Source organism: Meleagris gallopavo, chromosome 1, assembly GCF_000146605.3.
Source record: "Meleagris gallopavo isolate NT-WF06-2002-E0010 breed Aviagen turkey brand Nicholas breeding stock chromosome 1, Turkey_5.1, whole genome shotgun sequence".
In the NCBI taxonomy this organism is placed as follows: domain Eukaryota; kingdom Metazoa; phylum Chordata; class Aves; order Galliformes; family Phasianidae; genus Meleagris; species Meleagris gallopavo.
In genome coordinates, this window is record NC_015011.2 from 110069066 (window position 1) to 110093581 (window position 24516).

The 24516-nt window shown below is 39.8% G+C and overlaps 1 protein-coding gene across 3 annotated transcripts in view; it reads right to left on the reverse strand.

Moving 5' to 3' along the window:
• SCUBE1 (signal peptide, CUB domain and EGF like domain containing 1) overlaps positions 1 to 24516 on the reverse strand; it is a 94316-nt gene that overhangs the window by 12133 nt on the left and 57667 nt on the right. For 2 of the 3 annotated variants that reach the window (XM_031557098.1, XM_031557095.1), the window contains 8 exons: positions 14104 to 14220; positions 12128 to 12250; positions 8808 to 8927; positions 7104 to 7196; positions 5605 to 5721; positions 3985 to 4143; positions 2627 to 2830; positions 1260 to 1421 (listed from right to left, as the gene is read on the reverse strand). In XM_031557098.1, coding sequence (XP_031412958.1) covers positions 1260 to 1421; positions 2627 to 2830; positions 3985 to 4143; positions 5605 to 5721; positions 7104 to 7196; positions 8808 to 8927; positions 12128 to 12250; positions 14104 to 14220 — 1095 coding nt within the window. The remainder of the gene's footprint in view (positions 1 to 1259; positions 1422 to 2626; positions 2831 to 3984; positions 4144 to 5604; positions 5722 to 7103; positions 7197 to 8807; positions 8928 to 12127; positions 12251 to 14103; positions 14221 to 24516) is intronic. The other variant, XM_031557096.1, reaches the window with a different exon arrangement.

The window sequence follows — 24516 nt, forward strand, 5'->3', positions numbered from 1 at the left end:
ACATTCTTTTGCCACTTTCAGAAAAAAGAAAAAGGGAGAGTTGATTAGAAAAAAAAGACTCTTGTGATCTGATAGCAAGCATTTCTAGAGAAATACTCTCCACAAAAATAACCAGAAGGATTTGTGTTGTGCAGAACAAAAATTTAAATGCAAGTTTTGCCAAAGGTGAAATAAAGAAACTAGTAATTGTTGTTCTACTTTGGTCAGTACACTATATCAACATTTTTTAAACTCTGATTTTATTCTTATAAGTCTATTCTTATTGGATTTTGTTCAAATAAATGTGAATATAATTAAGATGTACAGGCATTTCGAGTTTTTTTCAATGATAGCTCCTGCATACAAGATATCAGCAAAATCTACCATATGTTTGACTGGAGACACTAGACTTTTTTTTTTTTAAATTCAGTGAATGAAGAAAAACGGCAGCTTCTCAAGTGTCCTTCATTGTGTGCTCACTCTAGATATCCTTAAAGTAAGCATTAATGTAAATTATATGGACAGGTTTTAAAGTCAGAACTGGCAAAGCAGATAGGACAGATTTCTTTCCAAGAAAAAAAGCTACTAGATTTTGCTCATCTGCAGGAAATAATGTAGATAAAATAATTAACAGTGATATACCTTGAACAACTTACAATAGAAGCATTTACAAACTGAAATTTGCAGCTCTTTTCTGAAACTGGGGATTACCATCCAATTTATATATACCGATGTCAAGTCAGAGATGCTGTGTCACTTGCCAAAAGCTACAGCAAATTCATACAGCAAGACACTTGCAGTCATTACCTCTGAGCCCATGTACAGACCCTTGCAGCAGAACTATCTCAAAGTTACAACTGCTGCCAATGAAGCCAGGTAATCAGCATCCCATGCAAAAGGTTAAATCAGCAGTTCATTACACTCACCAATACCAGCCCAAAGTAAACTATCCCTTTGGCTCGCAATATACCTGATGAGTCCTTACAAGTCGAGGTATGTCTGTTCAGATTCCATACCTGACGTGAAGTAAGGAGCTTTGCTTGACTTGCTCATTTTCATACCATAACCTTGCTGCAGCAGGTCCCACCTTCAGTTGGCCATGTCAGCATGTCAGTGAATGGAACGAGCCAAAACATTTTGCATACTGCTTGTAAGAGCACAGAGATTTCTTCTGTTACCTTTACAAGACAGAAGTGTGGATGGCTCTCCCCTCTTTTAGCCTCTACACCTCACAAGCTGTGTGGCAACACCTAATCCTTTTACAATCACATCAAACTTGCCTCCACATTCTGAAACATTCCGGGCACCCGCTACTCCCTGTCCATCATTACTTGGGCAAGGCTCACAGGTAAGTTGACCTTCTGTGTCTTGGTATGTTCCTGGTGAGCAAGGAACGCACTGATTATGTTCTCCGCTATAAAAGGTGCCCGTGCTGCAGGTAACTGAGAAAAGAAAAGAGGAATCTGCATAAGGACTTTCATTTTGATCACATCATTTTCCTATATATTGAATGTTTACAGAAGATGGGTCTTTTTAGTCCCAGTATTATCAGTGGCACTTTTGCATGCATTAGGCAAGGATTGTCACCTGATGTAAAAGAGAACCGTCTCGGATCTGCGACCAATTTACATCAGTGCAATCAAGGTCCTTCTTCTATTGTTCAACCCATTAAATGGCATTCTACTGTGCTGAAGCATTACCAGATATAGTTGTTAATAAAGTTAAATGCAGTCTGCAAACAGTATACTGCAGTTTAATTAAGGCAGTTTGCATAATGTATAGGAAATGATGTGAATTTTTGGTTTAAATTATGTGCATTTATGTGTAGGTTTTATGGAAAAATACAGAAAATCTGTCTCCTGTAATCAGTTCTGGCAATTTCTCTGAGGGCAGTGTATCCCATGTAATGTTTTCTTTTTCTTGACACTCAAATAGCCCAACTGGAAGGCATTTTGAATATATGAATGAATCCATATACTCTTATAGTAACAGGTCACAATTACATTAAAGGTTTTTCTCTGCTGGATATTAGTGGTAAAAATGTATGGGCTTCTAGACACTAACAGCAGCAGCCTTTCCATAACTGCTTGTAAATCACTGTTCCTATGTGATGAAAACAGCCTCAGAAACAACTCATCAGAGGCATCTATCAGATCTGCCTTAAACTCATTTTTGGTTGTAAATGACTTGGTGTCTAAAAGCAGCTGGAAAAACAGATATGCTAATATTGAAAGTGTGACTCCAAGTGATTAGAAACCTTGCAGTGCTGAGAACTGCCACTAGTAGTTTTGCATTATCACCTTAGCACTACAGCCTAGTAACTGTGAAGAAGCTTAAAGAAATTTGAGATTTGACATAAAGTAAAAATAGATTTCTATAGATTGTTCCTTCTTTTTTTTTTTTAATTGGACTTTTTGAGTGTTAAAAATAAATATACGTACAGGTCACAGATTATCTGGTGATGAAGAAAGTAAGAGTGACAAATTCAAACTAAAATACACAGCATCTAGGAAAATGCTATTTCACTGTTTTACAGAACTGTAAATGTATTTTCATTAGATACTGGGAGTTACTGGGAAATAGTTGCCAACATATTGTGGCAATGTGTTTTTTGGGGTATGGCTGAACAGAATCCATTGGCACTTACCGCATTTTCCATCCTGCAGCACTTGCCCCGTACTGCAAGCTTCATGCCCTTCAGTAGCTTTAGCTGGCTTCTGAGCCACTTCATATTCTGTCCCAGAAAACTGAATGTAAAATTGCTGTTTATTAATAGATTTCCTCAATGTTTTGATTGCAGTTTGCAGCTTCTGCTCCATCCTTTTCCGAACACAGTCAATGTTACAGGTGTCTAGATGGGAAACGATAAGAAAACTAGAAGCAATTGAGATTGATGCTTAAAAGAGGTGCTTAACAAAAAGCTTAGCTTGCATTACACTATGACTCCTCTGTTTGCTTCATTGTCTTCTCCATGTACACTGCAGAAGCAGTTCACTGTATTTAAAATCAGGCTTTTTATGGGGCTAGACAGTAATACCCTGATGTCCATCAAACTGAGCTGCATGGCTTGCAAGTGGGCATAGAGCGCCCACTAATTTCATTAATAAATCTGGTTATACTGAGTGCACAAGGAGAAGGCTGCAGAAATCACCAGTCTAGACAGAAGGATCAAGATGGCACTGTGCAACAGTGCTGTACTCTGCTTTACAGAGTAGCAGTGATTAGTGCTTTGTGCACGATTAGAAGAAGGGTGGATGTCCCACTACATTGTATTTCCACATAGGTGTCCTGTGAGACACCACCACCATTTCTGAATTTTCTCAGTCCATTCAGATGATTAGGAATTCTCCCCACATTTCTGACAAAATACATAACTGACACAAAGAAAGGTGCTTTTTAGCACAATTGGCTGTTTGAACCTCCTGGCTACTGAGATAACCCTCACAGGTTAAGAAATCTGCCTTTGAAGACTGACATGTTTATAGAATTCAACCTACATTTTCTTTGTCTGAATTTTATAACATGATATCCTACATCTTGAATAACTTGAAGCAATTCTTTTTCTTCCTAAAGTTTGTTACGAATACATGAATTTATCAAATGTGTGATAAAAATATTCAATTCTCAGACTGAAGTTTCAGCAACTTACATTTTGAAGGATATTTTTAGGGTTAATGTAACATAACTTCTAGTTAATCCTTACATTCTCTGTGCATCAATTAGCACTTCGGTTGTCTGAGAAAATCAGGCTAAATTAAAATACAAGACTTAGCTCCAGTCCTTGAAGGAATTTTGCTGTCGATTCAATCTTTGTTCTTTGGCTTAATTTCATACCTAATTCCTTTCAATAAAACTTGGAAACTGAGTTTGGAAAGGCTGTTGAATGAAGCTTGTGCTATAAGTTTCACATAGCAGCTTGATAAAATAGCATCAAAGAGATTCTAACAACACACTGAGGAACTGAATTATGGTTTCTCTCTGCAGACTTAGAGACCACTGACAAACCTGAAACTTCTTCTGACTTCATCTCCACTTCAAACTCTGCAGTGATATGGGACACTTCTTTTGATGGTGACTTGCGGCCCCGGCGCTTTTTCTTGGAGGAATCACACTTGAGATTCACGAAAGTCACCTGGCAGTTGTCTGTACAAGGGAATTGACCTCCTTTCATGAGAGAAACCACACAAAAAAAGAAATCAAGTAGCAAGGTAGCAAGTGACAGGCTAATGAGCAATATCTCAGCTGGGTTATTATTAATGCAGTGACAGGTTTCATAACATTTCGCATGCAGTTAGACACTTTGATCCTTTTTGTTGGTGAATGCAGGAGGCAAAAGCGCTGGTGTGGTGACGCTCAGCTGCTTAGTGTTACCTATAGTGCCTATAATTTCCTATATCTTTTCTGTGTAAGGATTAGGAAATTATTTAGAAAAATTAGGCAAGAGCTGCAATACTACATACTGTCATTTCATGGTTATACCGAGCAAGAGAGTCAGTTTTCACAAATTCATTAGAGCAGCAGGCCTGGGACTAACCCACTACAAACACAGGCCTTAAGAAACTACTAACTGGTGTTCTATCTCTTTGAGCAACCTCTTGCTCAAAATCTCTATTCTATTCAGCACTTATTTGACTTCTCACTATTAAGAGTGGTAAGACAGACTCAACAACACAGAATGTAACACCACCAGACATTTTCTGTAAGCTGCTAAGTTCCTCTAAGCAAGAACTTGAGCTGTTGCAGTCTCACCAGTATTGTGCACTGAAGTCCAGAAAATTCTGAGTTAGCGTTAAAAGTAAATGAACTTCAGATATTTCAGCTGTGGAAATGCACAGCAAAAATACCAACATACTCTTTAATTGTTTAATCTACTCCATTGTATCAAGGGGAATGAGGACAAGAAATAAATATCATGAAAATCTGTTAAAAATGTTTCGTTTAACCTTAAAAATGTTGTTAAAAATTAGCAATAATAGAGTCCCAAACCTTACTGTCATGAGTTTTTTGAAACTCATGTTGAATGCTTTGGTGTAGCCTGATAAATCCTTTTTTATTTACATTTCAGATTTGTTGTAATTTTGTCTAAATCTTCTTCTAAACTTTTCTTCTCATAGCATAACTACTTATTCCAATGTAACATATAATCCAGGGCTATGTAAAATCAGATTTTGGTTATAACTTTTCTATATAGGGGTTGTCTTGCTGCTGCAGTGGGTACTAATCCAATATAATGCAAATGAATAATAGCTTTTGCTAGGGTATGTTTTCTTTTATAAACGTAGACTGGAAAAAACAAGCTGAACTGACATTATTTCTTGTAATTGCACTGGCGACAGTTTTTGTCTCAAGATATTTCTGCCATTACCAATGTCAGCTTAATTCCAAATTCATGTAGTTTTGGACAAAGATTTTTCAAAGCAACTGGCGACATCTCAACATTGCCATATCCAAACTCACGGCACTGTTCAGCTAGAGTGTGGAACTTGACTTGATCTTAAATTCAAATCCAAATATGAAAAGCATTACTTTTTTTCAGACTGAGATGCGAAAACAAATTACACGAATAAGCAAACAAACAAGCAAAAAAATTACGAAGCTGTTTATGTGTTACAAGAAATCACATACCTAACACAGCTTGCTTCCCAGCATCTTTTGTTTTTTCTTTGCTGCGAGGTCGTAAGTGGCACTTTGCATCTTTAATTTTAAAACGAGCTTTCTGCTTGATTGGAGGGGCTAAAGAATCTGTTGACGTAGACCAAAAAAAAGCCATTGTTTGTGATGCAGATGAAAGGAAGCCTGAAATTTATTTTTGAAAATAGACTTAAAAGACTTTTTGCAACATAGAAAAAACACAGATCAAGAGCTATACACCTTTTGAAAAGGGATCCATTTGCATAAATGTATTATTTCCCATAAGCACTAATGCTTGAGCCCAGACAGATCAATGGATTTGCTAGTATTGCATATGCTCTGCATGCACTCCTTCCATCCAGTACGCCTGCACATCTTTGTTGGATTGGGTGAATTTGCCATTTATAATAAGTAAGGTTCACTGATAGTATTTTTTTTCTGACTCTGTGACTTCCTATACTACTTGGCTGTAGCTCTGGCTCTTGCTAATGCCAACCAGTAGTAAGACTGACTTAATGGAGTTTAATTGTTGACAATGGAAAACTATCCACAGAAAATACCTTTATTTGATGGTTGTCTATAGCTTGTAAGATTTTTTCTTCAGCTTTAGATCCATGCCAGTCATTACTTTAAAGGCTCCAAATATGCAGTGCTTAAAAAATGCAACTGCTGACTGACTTCCTCACAAATTCCATGGTGTGAAAGGTATGGCATGGCCTGTCACCTTCCTGCTCCTGTAGGCTGCCCTTTGGAACTGGAGCAGGTAAAAGGGTGTTGCAAGTAAGTGATGCAATGGGGAGCAACCCTGAAAGCATTATAGAGGTTATCTGCCCCTGTGGCACAGGCAGACAGATGGGCTGCTGTGTTAACTCCACAGCATCATACTTCGTATTGCATTCCAAACATATAACAAGTACATGGCTAGAGAACAGGGAAACTGGAGAGAAGCATGTCAGGTACTGATATGTAAAATGGGCTGATACTTCCCTCCAATGGATGCTGTTTCAACTGCTTCTAATTTTGCCAGACTTCATCTTCTAAAGCTGAGTTTATTTTATACTGAGTATCAGCTTTTGAAATTTTGAAATGTCTCTGCAAAATAATCCAGCCACTTCTGTGAACAAGAAGAATTAAATACAAAATGTGCTTATAAAAATACCGTAACCTTTCTGGTTATAGAGATGCAATGCCTAGATCCTCCACACTCCTCAGCAAGGTCTTTGTAGTTGACCACCAAGCAGCATCGTTGCCTTTGGCTGCTGTGCTCCTGCCGGGCTTCTCATCTCCTAGTCTGTGTCATTTTTATGTGCTCACTGTCAGATGTTGGACTATGGAAAGTAATTTACTCCAGAGCTTGCCCTTGTTGAATGTAACTCTTAAATCTGGCTTTGTGTACTTCAGAGCTGTCTATCTTGCATGTCCTCAGTTGTTTATGAGACCTCCATCACTTACTTCCCAGACGCCATGGCCCAGGTGAGTAGGACAGCACCTACCTGCGCAGCTGGGAAGGGTGGCATTGCGCTTCTGCTGAGCCTTGCCTTGCTGGACAGGAACACCACAGCTCAGTGTGTAGCTGTTCTCTGAATCTGTGAAGCAGAATACAGTCAGCACGCACAGCATCAGCCTCACAAAACACCTGCTCTGCTTGGCACTCTAAGCCAATGTGCCATGTTTGAGCACACTAATACTGCCAAGTAACGAGACATTTGAAGTGATGAACTCGGATTTTAAATGGCTGAAGTAGCTTACCAAAGGCTACTGCTTCACAGCATTGACTACAGTTTGTTTCTTTCAGCACTGAAATGTTACATTTCATAAAGAGTTTGGCATGAGGTTAGCTGACAATTAAGTAATTCCATGGCACACAGATCAGAAATATTTTACTGTGTTTGTTCATGGCAGAATCCTTGTGCTTTGATCATCTCTGTTATTTATAAAGTAAATCATATCCACTAGTAAGAAAGCTAACTTCAGATTGACACATTTTTTGGCAGAAACAAAAAATAACATGCTAAGAACTATGAAAGAGTTTGCATACTGCACAGATTGAACTCTGTATTGGTGCATGCAAATTAGATAAATGCATGGGTAATCTCTGCTAAAATGAAAATAATGTGTGAACAGCTCTGCCGCATATAATGCCAGGACTAACATGAAAAGTAGAGACATCTTTGTGGAAAATAATCCTGTGTCAGAAAGAGAACACCTATTAAAAAGTAGTATCAACCTCCATCCCACTCTGCTGTCCTGCAAAACTGTGTAGATGAAAATTACATGTAGCAAATAATAAGAAAAGGAAGGGGAAAAAAACCACAGTGAGATGCCTGATTTTCCATAACATTCAGATGAATTACTGCCAACAAAATTTATTGAAACCCAGCAACTGCCAGGAATAGAAGCACCAAACAGTGAATGGGGGTTTACCTGTACAGCCTCCTGAGACAGATTAAGTTATACCCATTCTCTATGAGACAGTAAGGCAGGTTTTAAGCTGTTGCTACATCATTCACTGATCCATGGTGTCCCTTGCTGAACTGATGGAAGTTTTATGCTACTGTGGCATAAGAGTTTGATCGTGTGCCGGGGCTGCCACAACATTAAGTTGTTCAGGTTGTCCCAGCACTCCTCTCCTGCCGCGGCCTCATGCTTTGCTCTCTAAACCAAATTATCTAGGAGGAACCATACATTTTTCAATCTGTTTCTACTCCTGCTTGATCACACAATTTCAGGATATGTTGGGACATAATGCAGAGTCCACCATTTTAAGCACATGGCTGGAGGGGCTCAGAGCCTTCTATTCATAATGAAAAACAGTGCTTAAGAATTAGCAGGGAAATCAACTGTTCAGTTTTCCCTCCCCTTCTGACTAAGTAACTTAATGTATCAAAATTTTTCTTTTCCACATTTTAGTTAAGACAGTTGTAGGTTTTTTTTTTATTTGTACTTTTTTTTTTTCCCAAATGACAACTCAGATTAAACAACCAAGGGCCAAACCCTTAATGCAATGGCCAATCAGTTCTTGTATTTAATCATGTGCACGTTTGGACAAAATTTAATTTACAGTGAACCTTTGCTCGCTTACAGTTGTCCATCATAAAAACTGAATGCAAGAGTCAGGTATACATTAACAGAGAAGAATCATCAAGTCACATTCTAGAGAACTATATCGCTTCAGAGAACAGATATTTTGTACAAACCTGGAACAAAAAGGGTATTGGAGGGGCATGATAGGAAGCAGCTCTCTATTCCTCCTGTCTTACTACATACTAGTTGAGCCTTGGGAGTTGGTTTGGCATTTGGGAGACATTTCACCATCTCTGAGGACAAAAAAAGAAAAATCAGAAGCAGCCCAAACCAGAACTCTGTGCATCCACTTCTTCACAACAGTGAGAAAGGAAAGGTAGAAGTGGCAATCAAGAAAAATTACAGGTGCAGGCATTTCAGAAATAAGCGTTTAACAGGAGAGAGAACACTTGGATCTTGAGCTTGGACTTGGAAATGGAACTACTTCAGATTTTTAGGTCTAGGATCTGAGTCTTTTATTACTATCTTCTTTTTTTGAGACTGTTCAGGTCCAGAGCTGCACTTTGAAATGCAGTATCTCTAATTATGAGCATTATGCTGCACACGCAATATCATTACAGAAGCAACAGGTAATATTAATGACATGAGAAGTCCTGTCCCCCTTTTTTGGAGGTCCAGCTCTCTAGTTCAATGGGACAACTACAACAATATACACAAAAATCCCTCTCACAAAGTTCTGTTTATTTAGATTGCCAGTGAAAGCATTTTCCTTTTCTCACTCCAGTTCTCACAGGCTTGTATTTCAGTGCCAGGCTTAAGCTTCTGGTAGTAGAAAACTTCCCATCTGGGCAAGGATGAGGCAGCAGATGCTGAGATTGGGAGTAGATAGTCCCATCAATCCTTTCAGGCAATGTCAGATTGCCCCAAGCTATGGTACATAGATATCAGCTGCTCCTCATCAGCACCCACCACACAAGGCACATTGCAATTCATACAATGGGTATGTCCCGCTTCTCTTCATGGCTTCACAGCAAGATGAACGACAGAATATCCTGTAGGTCTTACTCACAAACGGCTCTTTGTATTTGGGTGAGGGACAGTTTGTGGTTTAGCTGAACCTACGTGACACTGTTGAGTTGCCGGACCAGTTCTCTGCTTCACCCTAAAGATGATGGTATGCAACTGATAGTTAAGATACTGCATTTATTTTAATCTGACATCTTTTGGTACTCAAGTATTATTTAAATATACCTTTCCCTTTAAATGACCAGATGCATTCTCAGCTACAGCCAGTAGATGCCATCGCTATCTGCACTAAGGCAGCCTCACTGCTTACTTTCCTCCAGTCATCTCCTCCAGAGTTTTAGTGTTTGCATTGACTGCTGGCTGTAGTGCTGGGCACCTCTTTAACCAGATAGTTCATGCTGTATCAGATGACTGAATCTCAGGCAGGTGTCTGTAGAGCAGTTCTTGCTTCAGCCCTGTATAAACACGTTCAAGTACATACGCTTTTCCTCTGACTGGTCTCTGCTTCATCCAATCATGCTCACCCTGCAAGGTAGACATGGCTGACTCCTGTTTAGCTCCTAACTGGCCTCGTTGCTGTGGAAGTGCCATTTTTCCTACCCTCTACCTCACCACTGGACCACAGCAAGGTAGAGGAGAGATCAGAGCTTAGCATCTGAATTCTGTAGGATAGTTTTGGGTTGGCCAGACTTCGGGAAGAACTGACTGAAGTTGGGATGAAATAGACCAGTTGAAATGTGGTAGCTGGAATGAGCCTTCCTGGCTTGGCCTGAGTACAGAGGAAGGATCCCAGGAGCCACCATTTGGATTGTGTTCCTGGCCTCACTGCTAGTTAAGTATAAATTACGTGCAAGTCCTTTAAACACATCTGATGTTCACATCTGAAATACAGCAATAACCATCCTCTACTTATCTCCCTCCAAAGGCCTTTAATGTTGCTTTGGTGATGTTTGGAAAGATATTATTTCTTTGGACTGAGGAGACAAACACAGGTGCAAAGCGTCATTTCTGAGCAAAAGAGGATTTTGTTACAGCAAATGCAGAACACAGCAGGGAGATGACACTTATTTTAAGCCTCATTAAATTCATCAAAGAAAACAGTGTGCATTAATGGAAAAGAGTGTTCTATTTTCCACCTTCCAACTGAGTATTCCAAATAATGAACTAGGAAAATATTTCAATACAAGCTCGTACTATGGCAAAAGCATTCTCAGTAGGTTGACAGAGTTCTGTGGTCTAACAGACCTTAGAAAACGTTAGTCTTTACTGAAGTTTTACAAGTTAGTTTTAGGTTATTTTACAAAACCTTTTCCAGAGGGCTAACTAGTACACTGCAAGGTAGATATAGTGGACAGTTAATTAAAAACAAACCCAAGAAGTAACCATTTCTTATTTCTATAGTCCTTAGTTCTCTATATAGCAGTGAAGGTAATGTATCTGAATGCAAGTGGGGAAAATGAGGTTCTTACTGGTAGTTAAGAAGAAAGTCAGTGGCAAAGGCTGAATGTCAGCTGAACCACTTCCAGTTATAAAGTGCTTTCCATACTGCTCTATCCATGTAAATGGAAGAAGGTCACAATCGCATGATGTGAGAGGCTGGTGCAGTGCTCTCTACTCCAGAGTACAGTGCTTTCCCTCAGTATGTCAGGAGATTCCCTTTTAAATAAGGCCTCTCCTTTATTTTTGTGTCTTGCTCCCAGTTAGTAATAGCCATCAATTCCTAATGTATCCATAAAATATTTGTGGTTTAAGGAAGCAAACAAAAAAAGCAACAACTTATATTTGACTATGAAAGACCTAACGTATGCCATTCTCAGTAAAAATATGAAAATTGAATTAAAATCTCACAGAAATGTAGCCATGACCAATATTTGTCATGTTTCAAATTGTGCTTCTAAAAGAAAAAATAATCTACCTAAAGGTTACACAACAACGATTGGAACAGATACTCAGATTTGACACAAAGTTAGTGGCACTTGCAGTACTTGTTATCATTTGAGTCATCTTGGGGCTTGTACTCACTGCAGTTAATACTTCTCACACAGCTACTATTGGTACTTTATAATAAGCAGGATATTTCTGGAGAAAACTTGAACAACAGGGGTATGGTGTTGTGAATGTATATATTGTCTTGAATAACATCTTGTAAATAGTTATATATTTTAAATATTCTAAATTACTCTTAAAGGGAAATAGAGTTATATTTGAAATTATACAGCTCAATATCAAAAGACCATAAAAAAGCAGAGGAACAAACTATAACATACATAATAATGTAGGAAGGCTTACATTTGTGGGCACAAGACTCATAAAATAGAATTAAGAAAAATCAACACATTCAACATATTTCTCATTCTTCAGTCCACCTGCAGCACTCCTCAGACAAAGTTACAGGTTCTTCACTCCTCTGGAGAAGAGGAGCAGCACCACAGCTACCTCTGAGTCATTCTGAGACTTACACACTTACCAACGCAGTCCTTTTTATTCCAGTGCAGTTTCTTTCCAGGTGGACAGACACACTCATAGCTTCCCATTGTATTCAGACACCCATAGTCACAGCTGCCATTGCTGATGCTGCATTCATCAATATCTGAAAATTAGTTAAAATTGAGAGGATTATTAACAATGTGTATACAGTATCTCTGTATATACCTTACACACATGTACTATACATTGAAATGTTGTGTGCATAAAAATATCTGTACCTACTACATCTTCTACATTTACATCTATTATAAATGTGTAATGCAGACAACAGTCTTGTCAAACAGTTCGGCGTGCTTTGCATGCATTTGTCCCCAGACACATGCACAGCTCCTTTTCCTGTAATGATTTACACATAACACAGAATCATAGAATCATAGAATTGCTCAGGTTGGAGAAGACCTTAAAGATCATCAAGTCCAACCACAACCTAACCATAGTACCCTAACTCTAACAACCCTCCACTAAATCATGTCTCTGAGCACCACATCCAAATGGTTGTTAAACACATTCAAGGATGGTGACTCAACCACTTCCCTGGGGAGCCTATTCCAGTGCTTCACAACCCTTCTGTAAAGAAGTTTTTCCTGATATCCAACCTAAACTTCCCCTGGTGCAACTTATGGCCATTTCCCATAAGGCCATATGACACAATTAAGTTACTTGTCAGGATTAGTTACACTGAAATTCTTGTAAGTTCTCACAAGATGCAAAACATTCTTGAAAGTCCGTGCAGCATTGGACAATAATGTATATTACATTATATAGAAAAATGTCGAAGGTTTGATTGCTCAGACTCTAGGCCTCAAAATGCGACAGTAGTAGAAAAACTGTCACTGCATGTATTTCTAAGGCAGGTCAAGCCATAAAGGCTGACAGGCTGAGTGCCTGCCTATTTTTCCAAACCATGCCTGAATCATGTCTTGAACTCCAAGTGCCATGTGCCTGGCTCTGAGTGAATTTCCATGACCTGCAGGGATGATGTTAAGAGTTTAGTCAATTCTCCCCAGTCCCCAGCTCTGGAGCCTTGTGACCTAGTCTGAAGTCAGATGTGAGTTACAGGTAGGAACCAAATGAGGGACTAGGTTCCAGTGCACACTAGGTGCTACACCAATTAACAAACACAAGCCTAGTCCAATTAGCCACATCTTCTTCTTCCACCTGTGGAAGAACAGCAAGCACCCATGCAGCAAGCCTCAGAGCTGCAGGCTTCCAATCTGTTGGAGTTGTTGGAGAGGGTGCAGAGGAGAGCCACAAAGATGACCAAAGGGCTGGAGCACCTCCCCTATGAAGACAGGCTGAGTGAGCTGGGCTTGTTCAGCCTGGAGAAGAAAAGGTTGCAGGGTGAACTCATTGCAGCTTTTCAGTATCTAAAGGGAGCCTACAAACAGGAGGGGAGTCAACTCTTTACAAGGGTAGATAACAGCAGAACAAGGGGAAATGATTTTAAGTTGAGGGAGGGAAGACTTAGGTTGGATATCTGGAGGAAGTTCTTTACCAAGAGAGTGGTGAGGTGCTGGAACAGGCTGCCCAGAGAGGTTGTGGATGCCCCGTCCCTGGAAGAGTTCAAGGCCAGATTTGATGGGGCGCTGGGCAGCCTGGTCAAGTATTTGATATGGAGGTTGGTGGCCCTGCATGTGGCAGGTGTGTGGAGGGGTTGGAGATTCATGATCCTTGAGGTCCCTTCCATCACAGACCATTCTGTGATTCAGTGATTCTGTTCTGAGGTTGCTGTGTATACCACTGTGACAAAAATTGTTTTTTACACTCTTCAGGGAATAGTTCAGGTGATTTGAGACACTGAAATTTCAGTTACACCCAGCTCAAGCTACTCTAGCTTTAACTGTTTTGGTTCATCTTATCACCTCCAGATCTAAAATATTCAGCTTAAGAACGTGTGGCTCAGTAAACAGATCACAAAGCAAGTAAGCAAACAGATGAGGAAAAGTATTTCCAAACCTCCACAGTGTGTCAGCCCATACAAAGTGTAGCCTTTATGGCAGAGACATTCGAAGCTTCCAGGGTAGTTGATGCAGGTGTGATCACAGGTCCTTTCAAATGAACATTCGTCAATATCTGAATTCAAAGAGAAAGCATTAATTAGTTAGAACTCATTTTAAATGAATGGCCAGGATTTCACAGCCAGCTGCAGTATCTTTTTCCTGATAAGCTGGTAGATCTCATTTCAGGTAAAATCTGAATAAAATCTGTTTCATTCCTTTAGTCCCTTATAAAGAAAGGACTCTGTACGCAGAGGAAGGTAACAGAAGACTAAACATGAAGACTGTATTATAAATATTCACCATTAGGTGGCAACATTTAACTTCTGTACCTTAATATCCAGCAGTGTTGTGAGGATATTAAGATTTTTGGGGAACTCAGACTCCCTGCACCTAAGACACAAGAAACCTGGGTCCAAAGTCCACATTCTACATAATTCAAGAGCATCTGGCCTCTTCCCTTTCAAGAATCCAGGCATCTCTAATTATTGCTGCACACTAATGTGAAACTCCTATTTGCGCAGTCTCTTCGATCCAGCATTTTATGAAGAAAGCAATTAACAGCACATTACTTCAAAGACAGTACAAAGGTTTTGCTGAGCAGGGCTACATAAAGGTTTATTTGACAGCAGTCCTCACAGAATGGACTTGCCAAAAGCTGTTACATTAAAGGTACTTTAAATAGCAACGTGTACAAAATAGCAGCACCTCCGAGTGAATTTTGTCTTCAAACAATTGATATTCCTAAAATCTGCTTCATTAGCTAATTTTTGTTAAAAGGTCAGAGAAATTAATACAGTGGCATCACTTGAGAGTCATACATTCAGAAGTACCTCTCAAAAACAAACAAAAAAAATCACATTCTTACAATACTCCTGAGGGATAAAGGAAAGGAATAGGATTTCTTTAATAGCTTGCACACTTTCTAGGGTTGCTCATTAAGAACATTAGCTGAGCAGCACCATTACTTCACATAACTCAGACTTTCACACTGTACATGTTCAGGAAGGCATGCGCATGGAAAATGTGGAAAATCACATACACTTAACGGTATGCTACCCCATTCCTATATCCAAGTATTACTTATAAAATTTTGATGTTTAATAAAACATTCTAGATCTGCTCGTGCTATTATAAATGCAAATACTTCAAGAACTATAAAATCAAGCTTTTATGTATGTGTACATAAAACCAAAGGCTTTGTGAGAGTTTATACATGAATTTACAATGTTGTAAACAGATATATTTTATATGATGTCCAATTCTGAGTGTTTAAAAACATGCACAGAAAGAGAATTCACAACATGGAAAGCTACTGCTCAGGCAAATGTGTAACATGAAATGAAGTATACATAATGAACAGAACAATCTACTATACAATTTTATGTGTGCATCTCGACCACTTGCTATGATCACGTGGTATAAAAAGACAATTGAGATTTTCTTTATTTTTTTTTTTGCATCTATTCATTTTTAATCCATTTTCCTATATCGCTATTCAAGTTGAGGAAGTAATTTCTTTTTAAGGTTTCCTTTATTTCCTTGGAAATACGAGGCTTTTGAATACACATTGATGGCAAATTGTTTCAGTTTTCTCCAAATGAATATGTAAAGTAAAATCATTTGGGAATGAATATTGGAATTACAGTTTTAAAGGATTTTTATTGCCTAACAAGCTGAATCATACATCATGGCTTCATTCACGTGCAGCCTTGTTCACTACAGCAAGAAATTTGCAGAGGTAGTTCATTTGCTGGCCTCTGACTTACCATGGAGGGATCTTGAAGAAAGGATAATTTCACATTTCTCAATAGTGACCTTATCCTGTATTATTTTATTCAGTGTGGTTTATGTGCTGCTGCCACACGTACCGCTTTGTGCTGTTATGCATCATGGCACAGAACTTTACAGGGTTTTCTTCAAATTAACAAGGAGCTGTAGCCTCCCTGCCTGTGTAAAGAGCAGTCTGTCTAATAATAAGACCAGTCATCTGCTTGCCAAGCAACAGACACTTGAGATAGACAAATGCATTTCCATTGCATGAATTATTGCACGAAATATCAGCTGCTCATAAACCTACACTGCTTACACTGGCTAGCAGAAACAAACGCTTTTATTACAATACAAAGCCCACTCTAAAAAGCTTTTTTTAACCATTTAAGCCTCTCATCCCACCAGTGCCGCCGTTCTCATAAATCCAGCCCCTGCTAAACTCAGCCTCTTGCTTTGGCTGATCCAATGTGGAAAGCCTCCGCACAGCCTTTCCCCTGCTTAACAACAAGCCCTTGTCACCCTCTGCTCCTGCCTGCTGAGGGCAGGGCTGATGCTGCCCAGGGATGGAGCTTTCCACAGCGTAGTGCCTGCAGAATCACCAGTCCCCTGAGGAATTCAGCACTGGCCATAGAAAAGGGAAAAGTATGCACCACATGCTCTCCGCTAAAAGAAACCCATGGTGTGATACAGGATACTCAAATCCTCTTGCATTTCTTTTTTCATCCCTTTTTAAACTCTGAAATCTGTGTTCTAGGTGCTATTATCTCTTCAACTCCCAGGAACTCTGAAGTTGGCCATCACCTCTTTGTAGTGCCCTGCAATACTTCTCTTCATGAAAAGATGTGTTTATTTCCCACTACTCCCACGACACACTGATATCTTGTATGCAGCTGAAGATCAGGGAATTACTCTATTCTTCCATATCCTCAGTTTCAAATTGTGCATACCACACAAATGGGAATGAATGTAGGTATCCAATCTTCAGCTCTTTAGTACAAACACACCTATGCAATCTGTCAGCGTTATCAGCTGAAGAGAAGCCCAAAAATACAAAGGCAGGTATGTTGCAGGTTACAGCTGAAGCAGTGGGGGAATGAATGAGTTTTCTTTTGGCTTTGTGGTCAGACTCACCACGAACACATGCACATGCTCACACACACACTACTTTTTTTTTTAATTGGGTCAAAGTGAATTCCTCACACTGAGAAATGAACTTGCTTGGTTTGAGGTGCCTTTAAAAGTGACTTAGAATTATTAAAATTAAGTTTTTGAACCATTTTACCGTGAAAAGTCAAAGCGTTTTGTTTTCAAGGAACTGCACTGGAAACTTGAAGTTCTTAGACTATTCTAGTTGAATTTGGCATGCATTCACAAATGGGCTGATCTGTCACAGAATCTTTCAGAATTGCTAATGCTAATCTTAGTTTGCTAGCCCGACATCCAATTCAGCACATTCTTTTTATTTTTCTTTACTCAGAAATTCCAATCACATCGATCACTATTTTCAACATATGTGAGACATCTTCGCAGTTTAACTGTTTGAAGCTTGTGAGAACTACAGAGCTAAATTCATCCCTGATAATACGGGATGAGTTTCCTGCTGGAGGCAGTTTTTCTGGTGATAGCACATCATTCTAAGGTGAGGAACACTATACTACCAGAGCTGACAACATAGTGGAGGTGCCAGTTTCAGGGACTGGGCAAAGTGATCTGAAAGATCCCTTCCAACCTCCACCGTTCTGTGATTTATGTGCGCCCCGGACGCCCCAGACCAACCTGAAGTACTCCGTTTATGGCACCCTGTGCTGCTGATTGCTCTCCTCCTAGTCAATGCTTCCATTACATCAAAGAATCAACTCTGAATAAAATCCAACATCTCTTCTATCAATCCACACTTTCATCTCCAAAGAGAGAATTTGAACAGTGCAAGCACTCCTTCCTTTTTGCCTAGGAGGGGTTCAAATTGAACAGATTGTTCAATGGTTTAATAAAAGAGTAAGATTTTCCTCTGCTTTTGAGGGAAGTGGTTGTTGCCAGCGGCGGTCGTGCTTAATAATATTTGTTTGGCCCTGTTTCTATTATTTTAAGCCAGAACTTTGGATTTTTTAATTAGTTTTTCAGCCATATATATACATATAAATTTTATAAAATTTCACGCTTTCACACATTCAACATTAATGATACTTATTTTTCTTGAATATGTTTGTAAGTGTGTGTCAGATTGTCAGTACTGACAAGTAAGGTCTTCCATTTACCTCCAGAAGGGGAGATACCTCTGAGCTATTTTCTTCTAGGCTTCCTTACACAGTTATGTCTCAGAGGTGACCTGAAGGAGCAGGGAGAAAGCTGCTCAGTTTCCATGCTCAGTCCCTGCCTTTTCCACTGATGCTGCCAGCAGGACCCCAATTACAGTAGCACTAATTGTTCTGGTGGTTTGTGTGATGTGGACTCTGACTCATTTGTGACTGTACAGAGCAGGGCATCAAGAAGCCATCACATAGCAATGATTTTTGCTAAGTCTGAAACTGAGCTGGATTCCTACCAGCAGTTCTGAAGTGAAAGGCTTCTTTCTGTACTCTGTTTCCAGTTCCTCAAATTCAGTACCTTATATTCTTGATTGCCATTGCTTTTTTCTCTACAGTAAATTTTAGAGTAATTAAAAGAAATCAAAGACCAGAAAATTTTAGTGTAACGCAGAACATTTCAAAAAGCATTAGCATTGCTAGCAAAGTGCTCAACACTAAATATTTAAAGATGAGGCTGGTAAAGAACATGGCAAGGGGAAATTATTATTTGATGATGCTATTTGTGCCATAGAGAACAAGACAGGAAGAGCTTTGAGACAATCAAAAGCTACGATACAGTTTTAGTGTGGAGAACAGATTGGAACAGTTCTGGGCACTGTGAGCAAAGAACCAATCTAATATTTGAGTTGCTTTTATTCACTGAGGCAAGATGAGACATACGTACTGGATTACAGCATATATGTAAAAATATATTTATTATTTAATAATAATAACTTAAAAAATTTAATATAAATAAAACAGACTTTTTTTTTTGGGGGGGGGCACAGAAATAGAAAGTAAAACAAAAAAGAAAAGGAAATAAGTATTTCTACTATTGATTCCTTCATCAGTGAAAGTGTCTCATGACACCCTGAATGCTGACAAAAATGGTCACAGTATCACATTAATACCTTGAGATGATATCACAGTCGTTGTTCCATACGCTCCCAATCTTTCCCTAAGTTAGTTAAAATAAACCTTCATTACAGCAGCAAAGACATCTATATTTCACAAGCGCTGCCCAGGATGCTGTGAAGCACATGCAAACCAAGGAATACCTGGCTTTCAGATAATCCCTAGGCTGGAAGTGATGGTCCTGGTGTCCCACTAGATCAGGACAGCGGGAAAGCAGTGTGTGTGACAACAGTACACAGCCTTATTTCAGATTTCTCACAACCTCTTGTTTATTTTTAAGCCCCAACCAAGTGCAGACTCAATGTGGAGTACCCCACTCAACCGATCATGCACACAAACCAAGCCCAAGGTGAGGCAGAACGTTTGTGCTCACATTTCTCAGCCTCCAAGTCACTGGTTTCTCTGAGAAACAGAGCTTTTCCTTTTTCTCATTCATTAAGCACACATACATAGAAATTCTAAAGAACTGTTAGATGATGTTTTTAAAATAAACACTAATGCTTTTTTATATGTATATTTGGCTGAAAGTTATTTTCTGTCTCCCCTTCCCCCCCTCCCCTCCATCCTCTGATTTCTGGAGGGAATTCATACCACCCATGTAATGTTGTTCACCTTACAGCCCAGCCAGAGTGGTTTCCAACAGCACTTGACAGACATTAGGGAAACCACATATCTTAATCTGAGTGGTTGCTGGACCACAGGGAGTCATGATTCAAGCTACATTCTCCAACAAATGCTGGCTTAAATTCACTGTTGGGAAAGGTATTATTTTGCTATAGCCACCATATGAGGGGTTTCCACCATAGCTCAAGTTTTCTGATCCACAGTGACTTAGTCCTGTTCACAGTTAGTAAAAAAAACATCCTCCATCTGAGAATATAACTCTCTAATATACATCCAGCACCAAGTAGAAGGAACGGCATATAGCTAACTTCTTGCATTTCACTGTCTACAAAAACAAAACCAACGAAGGGGAAACATGGAAAGATTTAGTAATATACACACCTCCTGCTTCACTGCTTTCCCACTGAGTGCTTCTGAAGCACGCTAACAAAAAGGGAAAGGAAAAAAAGAAGGAAACTGGAAAGCCATAACCCCAAACCTTTAAAAATAATTGAAAAACCACACCCATTTAGGCTTCCCACTGCATTACTCACTTGCAATCAAACTTGCTGCTGAGACTTAATTGTTAATAACATACTAATGACCGACAGAAAAACAGATCTGGCCTAAATTGTTATACTTCAATGTGAACATAAGTGTCTAAGTAGCACAGTCACATCTTGTGTTTCAGAAACTTAAGTGGAAACCATCCATTATGAGTAACACTGACTTATTTATTTAAGAATTTTATCGTTCACAGTTAACTACGCGATTAGTGACGACCAAATGTAACATGCTAATCAGGGAATGAGAGATTTCTGAAGGAAATTGATTCTGCTTGCAAGGAAATGCACTTTTTATTATAGAAGACTGCTTCTCAGAATGCAAAGTGGTAATAAAGCAAATAAATCCATATAAACTGCAAAAAAATACTGCAAAATATACTAGGAACAGATTAAATAAATAATTAGAAATCTGTGACTTATCATGCAAATATGCCACAAAGGAGATAGTGCAGTAGAAAATGAAATTATTATTACATCAGGGATAGGCACCAAATTTTGCAAGATTTTGGTTCCTTCCCACTCTAGTAGAGGTCAGACAATTGCTGCATGCATTATTTAAGCCTGTTGCTAGGGTTCAGATCAGAAACAAAGACTTGTTCATAGCAAATTAATCCGTTTCCCCAGTCTAGATAAAGCATTTACTTGAACTCTTGATTCTACTCACAGCAAACAATGTCTCCAATTTCTGGCAACAGATTTAGGCAGAACTGCTATAAGCAGGTCCATACTTTTGCCACATGGGAACCATGGAAATCAGTAAGGACCTGCAGATGTGCTTCCAGACACATTCCCACTGGAGGGCTTTGGGTACAAGTTAGCTTCAGCTCTGTGACACACAGAAGATACTTGTTGTCTCAGAGGACAAGGCTTTCTAGTACAGCAGCAGCTTAACTTCAGTAAACAGAGACATTCCTCTGGGTTCACCACACTGAGGCTGCTCTCTTGCAAGCCAGTTGCAAGCCCAAGCTTCTGCCACAGCACTAGGGTCTGCACAGACCTGGAGCCTGCCAGCTCTTGCAGGCTGCATGAGCAAGAAGACAGCGCCCTGCTGAGCAGCCATATGCCTTGGCAACCAGACCACAGTTTCCATTTGTTTAGGCCAGAGTGGCATACAATGTCTGGAGTGTGAAGCCCATCCCTTCCAGTCCATAGCTGTAATAAGGACAGCAAGTGTAATAATCTACATAGCTCTGCCTCACTGTCTTAGTAACCCTCAATGTCTGTTTTTATTCAGTACATTGAGATCCTGGAAACACCTTGTCTTCACCTCACTTACTGGCTATCTGTAACCCATAATAACCTCAATAACCCTTATCTCTGTTCTTGAGGCTGTCAAACTGACTCTTATATCACTCTTAAGAAAGGCTAAGTCTCTCTCTCTTTGTACAGTCCTAAATGCAATATTAATACCACAGCTTTGGTGCAAGTGCAGTTTAAGGAGCCACAGTTGTCTCAGTTGTTTGTCATTTATTCTGGTCTGATGATTTCACAGACTCATATTTTGCTCTAAGGAATACCTAGACATCACCGATTTCTCCTTTTTTGTGTTTGCATTCTTCCACTCTGTTTCTGAAGTTGACTAATATCCTCTAAGTTATGTGTGATAGAAACCAGGTATTTATTTTGATAGAATGAGTTTCTTTAATACCAGCAAGATGACCATGCTCATTTAACCTGACTTCCTGCATTTAAGCAGCAACTAGCATTTTTGTTTGATAACCTATGAAAATATTTCTATCCCAGAAAGGATGGGATAGATGTTTTACTGAGATAACCTCTTAGACACTTACATCAGCTTAATTTTTAGTGTTAAAATTAGTTTGATCCTTTTTAGTTGCTAAATCTGGCAAAGAATAAGTAACTTATCTTAAAAAAGTGCAATGCATACCTGATTCTTTCAGAAACCAGCAAGTACCTCTCAATATATTTCTTGTAGTATTTTGCTGGGTCTGAGGTTACACACAAGAAAGTAGAACTCAACTAAGTAGTTCCCTTGGGCTGGCTGGCTGCCTCTCTTAATTCGTATAATCAGAGCAACGAAGTTCAGAAGACAGTAATTATCCATCAGCTCCTTCAGTGGTTAGAGGATATGCAGCAGTCAGATCTATCTTTGATGCAGTGCACCAAGGGGACAATTCTTAAGCCAACAAACTCATCACGGTCACTAACATCAGAGCAGCTGGTTTCCCACTGTTTAGGCAGAAGTTATAGCAAAAGGAACTGCACTTGGAAAGAACACAACAGTACCATCGGGAGAGTTTTTAAAGGCAAGTGGCAACTTGTTTCCTTTATCTTTGCTATCACACCTTATCATAAGAGCCCAGTTGCTCTTTCTGGAAACGGCTGTGCTGTCTCTGGGGTTTAAAAGCAGAAGGAAAGCAGGTTAAACACTGAGAATTGGCAATAAAATTGTAGGTCTAAACTGTTTGCCCCCTCTCCAGAGTAAATACAATCCTTTCTTTAGGAACTTTTCCAAAGGAGTTTTTATGTGATCTCACATACCAGCAAATTAATTTTCCCTTCTCCTCTCCATTACTTTCAAAAATTCCCTATTTAATTTTCTTCCACACAGTCCACAAGCTCATTCTCTTCCACAAGCTTCCCTCAAGACTCTCTTTGTGTTTGCAGAAATGGGGCCGCAAGACAACCTCTTAAGGCGGTAAATATCTGTTCCCTATGTGTTCCCTTTAATGCATGCGCCAAGTCAACTGACCACCATACATTGCTCTTCCTGTCAGCACTGCAGAGACAATTCTGCTCCCAGTAAGTACTGTTTTGTTCCACCACATGTATCAGCCACAGAACTATTTGCTTGCTTTTGGATCACCAAAAGATTTGCCTTAGGGGCTGGGAAGATTTATTGTTTTGGATAAAAACTGCAGAATTTGGCAATTTGAGGCAGGCAAAAATTGGCAGCTAACTTTGGAGTCTTTGGGAGTATCTTTGACTACAGTTGGTGGGATTTGGACCCTTTTTTTTACGTTTCTATAATTAAATACATAATCATCTCCGCCATCATCATTACATTATTATTTCTCTGTTGTTTGGCAAAGTCAAAGTTTTTTGACTTTTTTTTTGTTCTGCAACATTATGAAGGACCTCACCACATTCTCTTTTGTAAGAAGCAGCAAACAAAGAATAATGGTAGAAGACTACCTGATAATTTCTCTTTCTGGCAGATAGTAATTTTCTGTAGTATTTTAAACATGGTAGCATGAAACTACTTGCTAAATCTTGGTACTGCAAGGAGAGCTGGAGAACAGAGTGGCACCTTCTGCTCGTAGGAGTGGAAAAGGAATTCGGCATCAGGAGAGCCAGGTTGAGCTTCCCTCTTCCTCCACTTCTCTTCAGCTGAGCTGAACTGGTCAGCAGCTCCAAACAACTGACAGGGGAATGAGAAAACTGATGCTGGTTACTAAGGCTCTGAGAGCAGAAGGCAACAGTGCTTTTCACCTAATCAGAAACATTTGCTTCCTCCATGCAGGCACTTCACCTTGTCACTCACACCAGGGAACATATCTGCATTTCTCCTTAGCCTGATGTTTCCCTGTTTCTGACCATATTTCAAAAAACACTGCCATGGCTTCTGTCCCAATTTGTGAAATCACTTGACAGATAACCTCAGTCAACTTAGCATGTGATTTACTGACCAGCTGTGCTGGTTATCTGAGTTTCTGGAGCTGGGGAGAGACCACAGATCCATGCTGCAGCTGAGGATAGAGCTGGGAGCATGCACATTAAGGTGCCCATACGTCTGTGGCACTCTTCTCATATCCTGTCTGTACAGACAGTCTCTAGACTCCTTTAGATTGAGTACTCCCGTATCACAAGTGAAGAAATTTCATAGATTCACAAAATATCCTGAGCTGGAAGGCGCCCATGAGGATCACTGAGTCCAGCTCCTAGCTCCACAAAGGACCACCCAAAATTCAAACCCTATGTCTGAGTGTGTTGTCCAAACAGTCCTTAAACTCCTGCATCTTGGGGCCATGCTCACTGCCCTGGGCAGCCTGTTCCAGGGCCAGGACACCCTGTGGTGCAGACCCTGTCCCTAACCCCAGCAGCCTCTCCCCTGACACAGCTCCATGCTGTTCCCTCGGGCCCTGTCACTGTCACACAGAGCAGAGCTCAGCGCTGCCCCTCCGCTCCCTGTGAGGAGCTGCAGCCGCCATCGGGCCTCCCCTCAGCTCCTCTGCTCTGGGCCCAACACACCAAGGAGGCTTCAGCTGC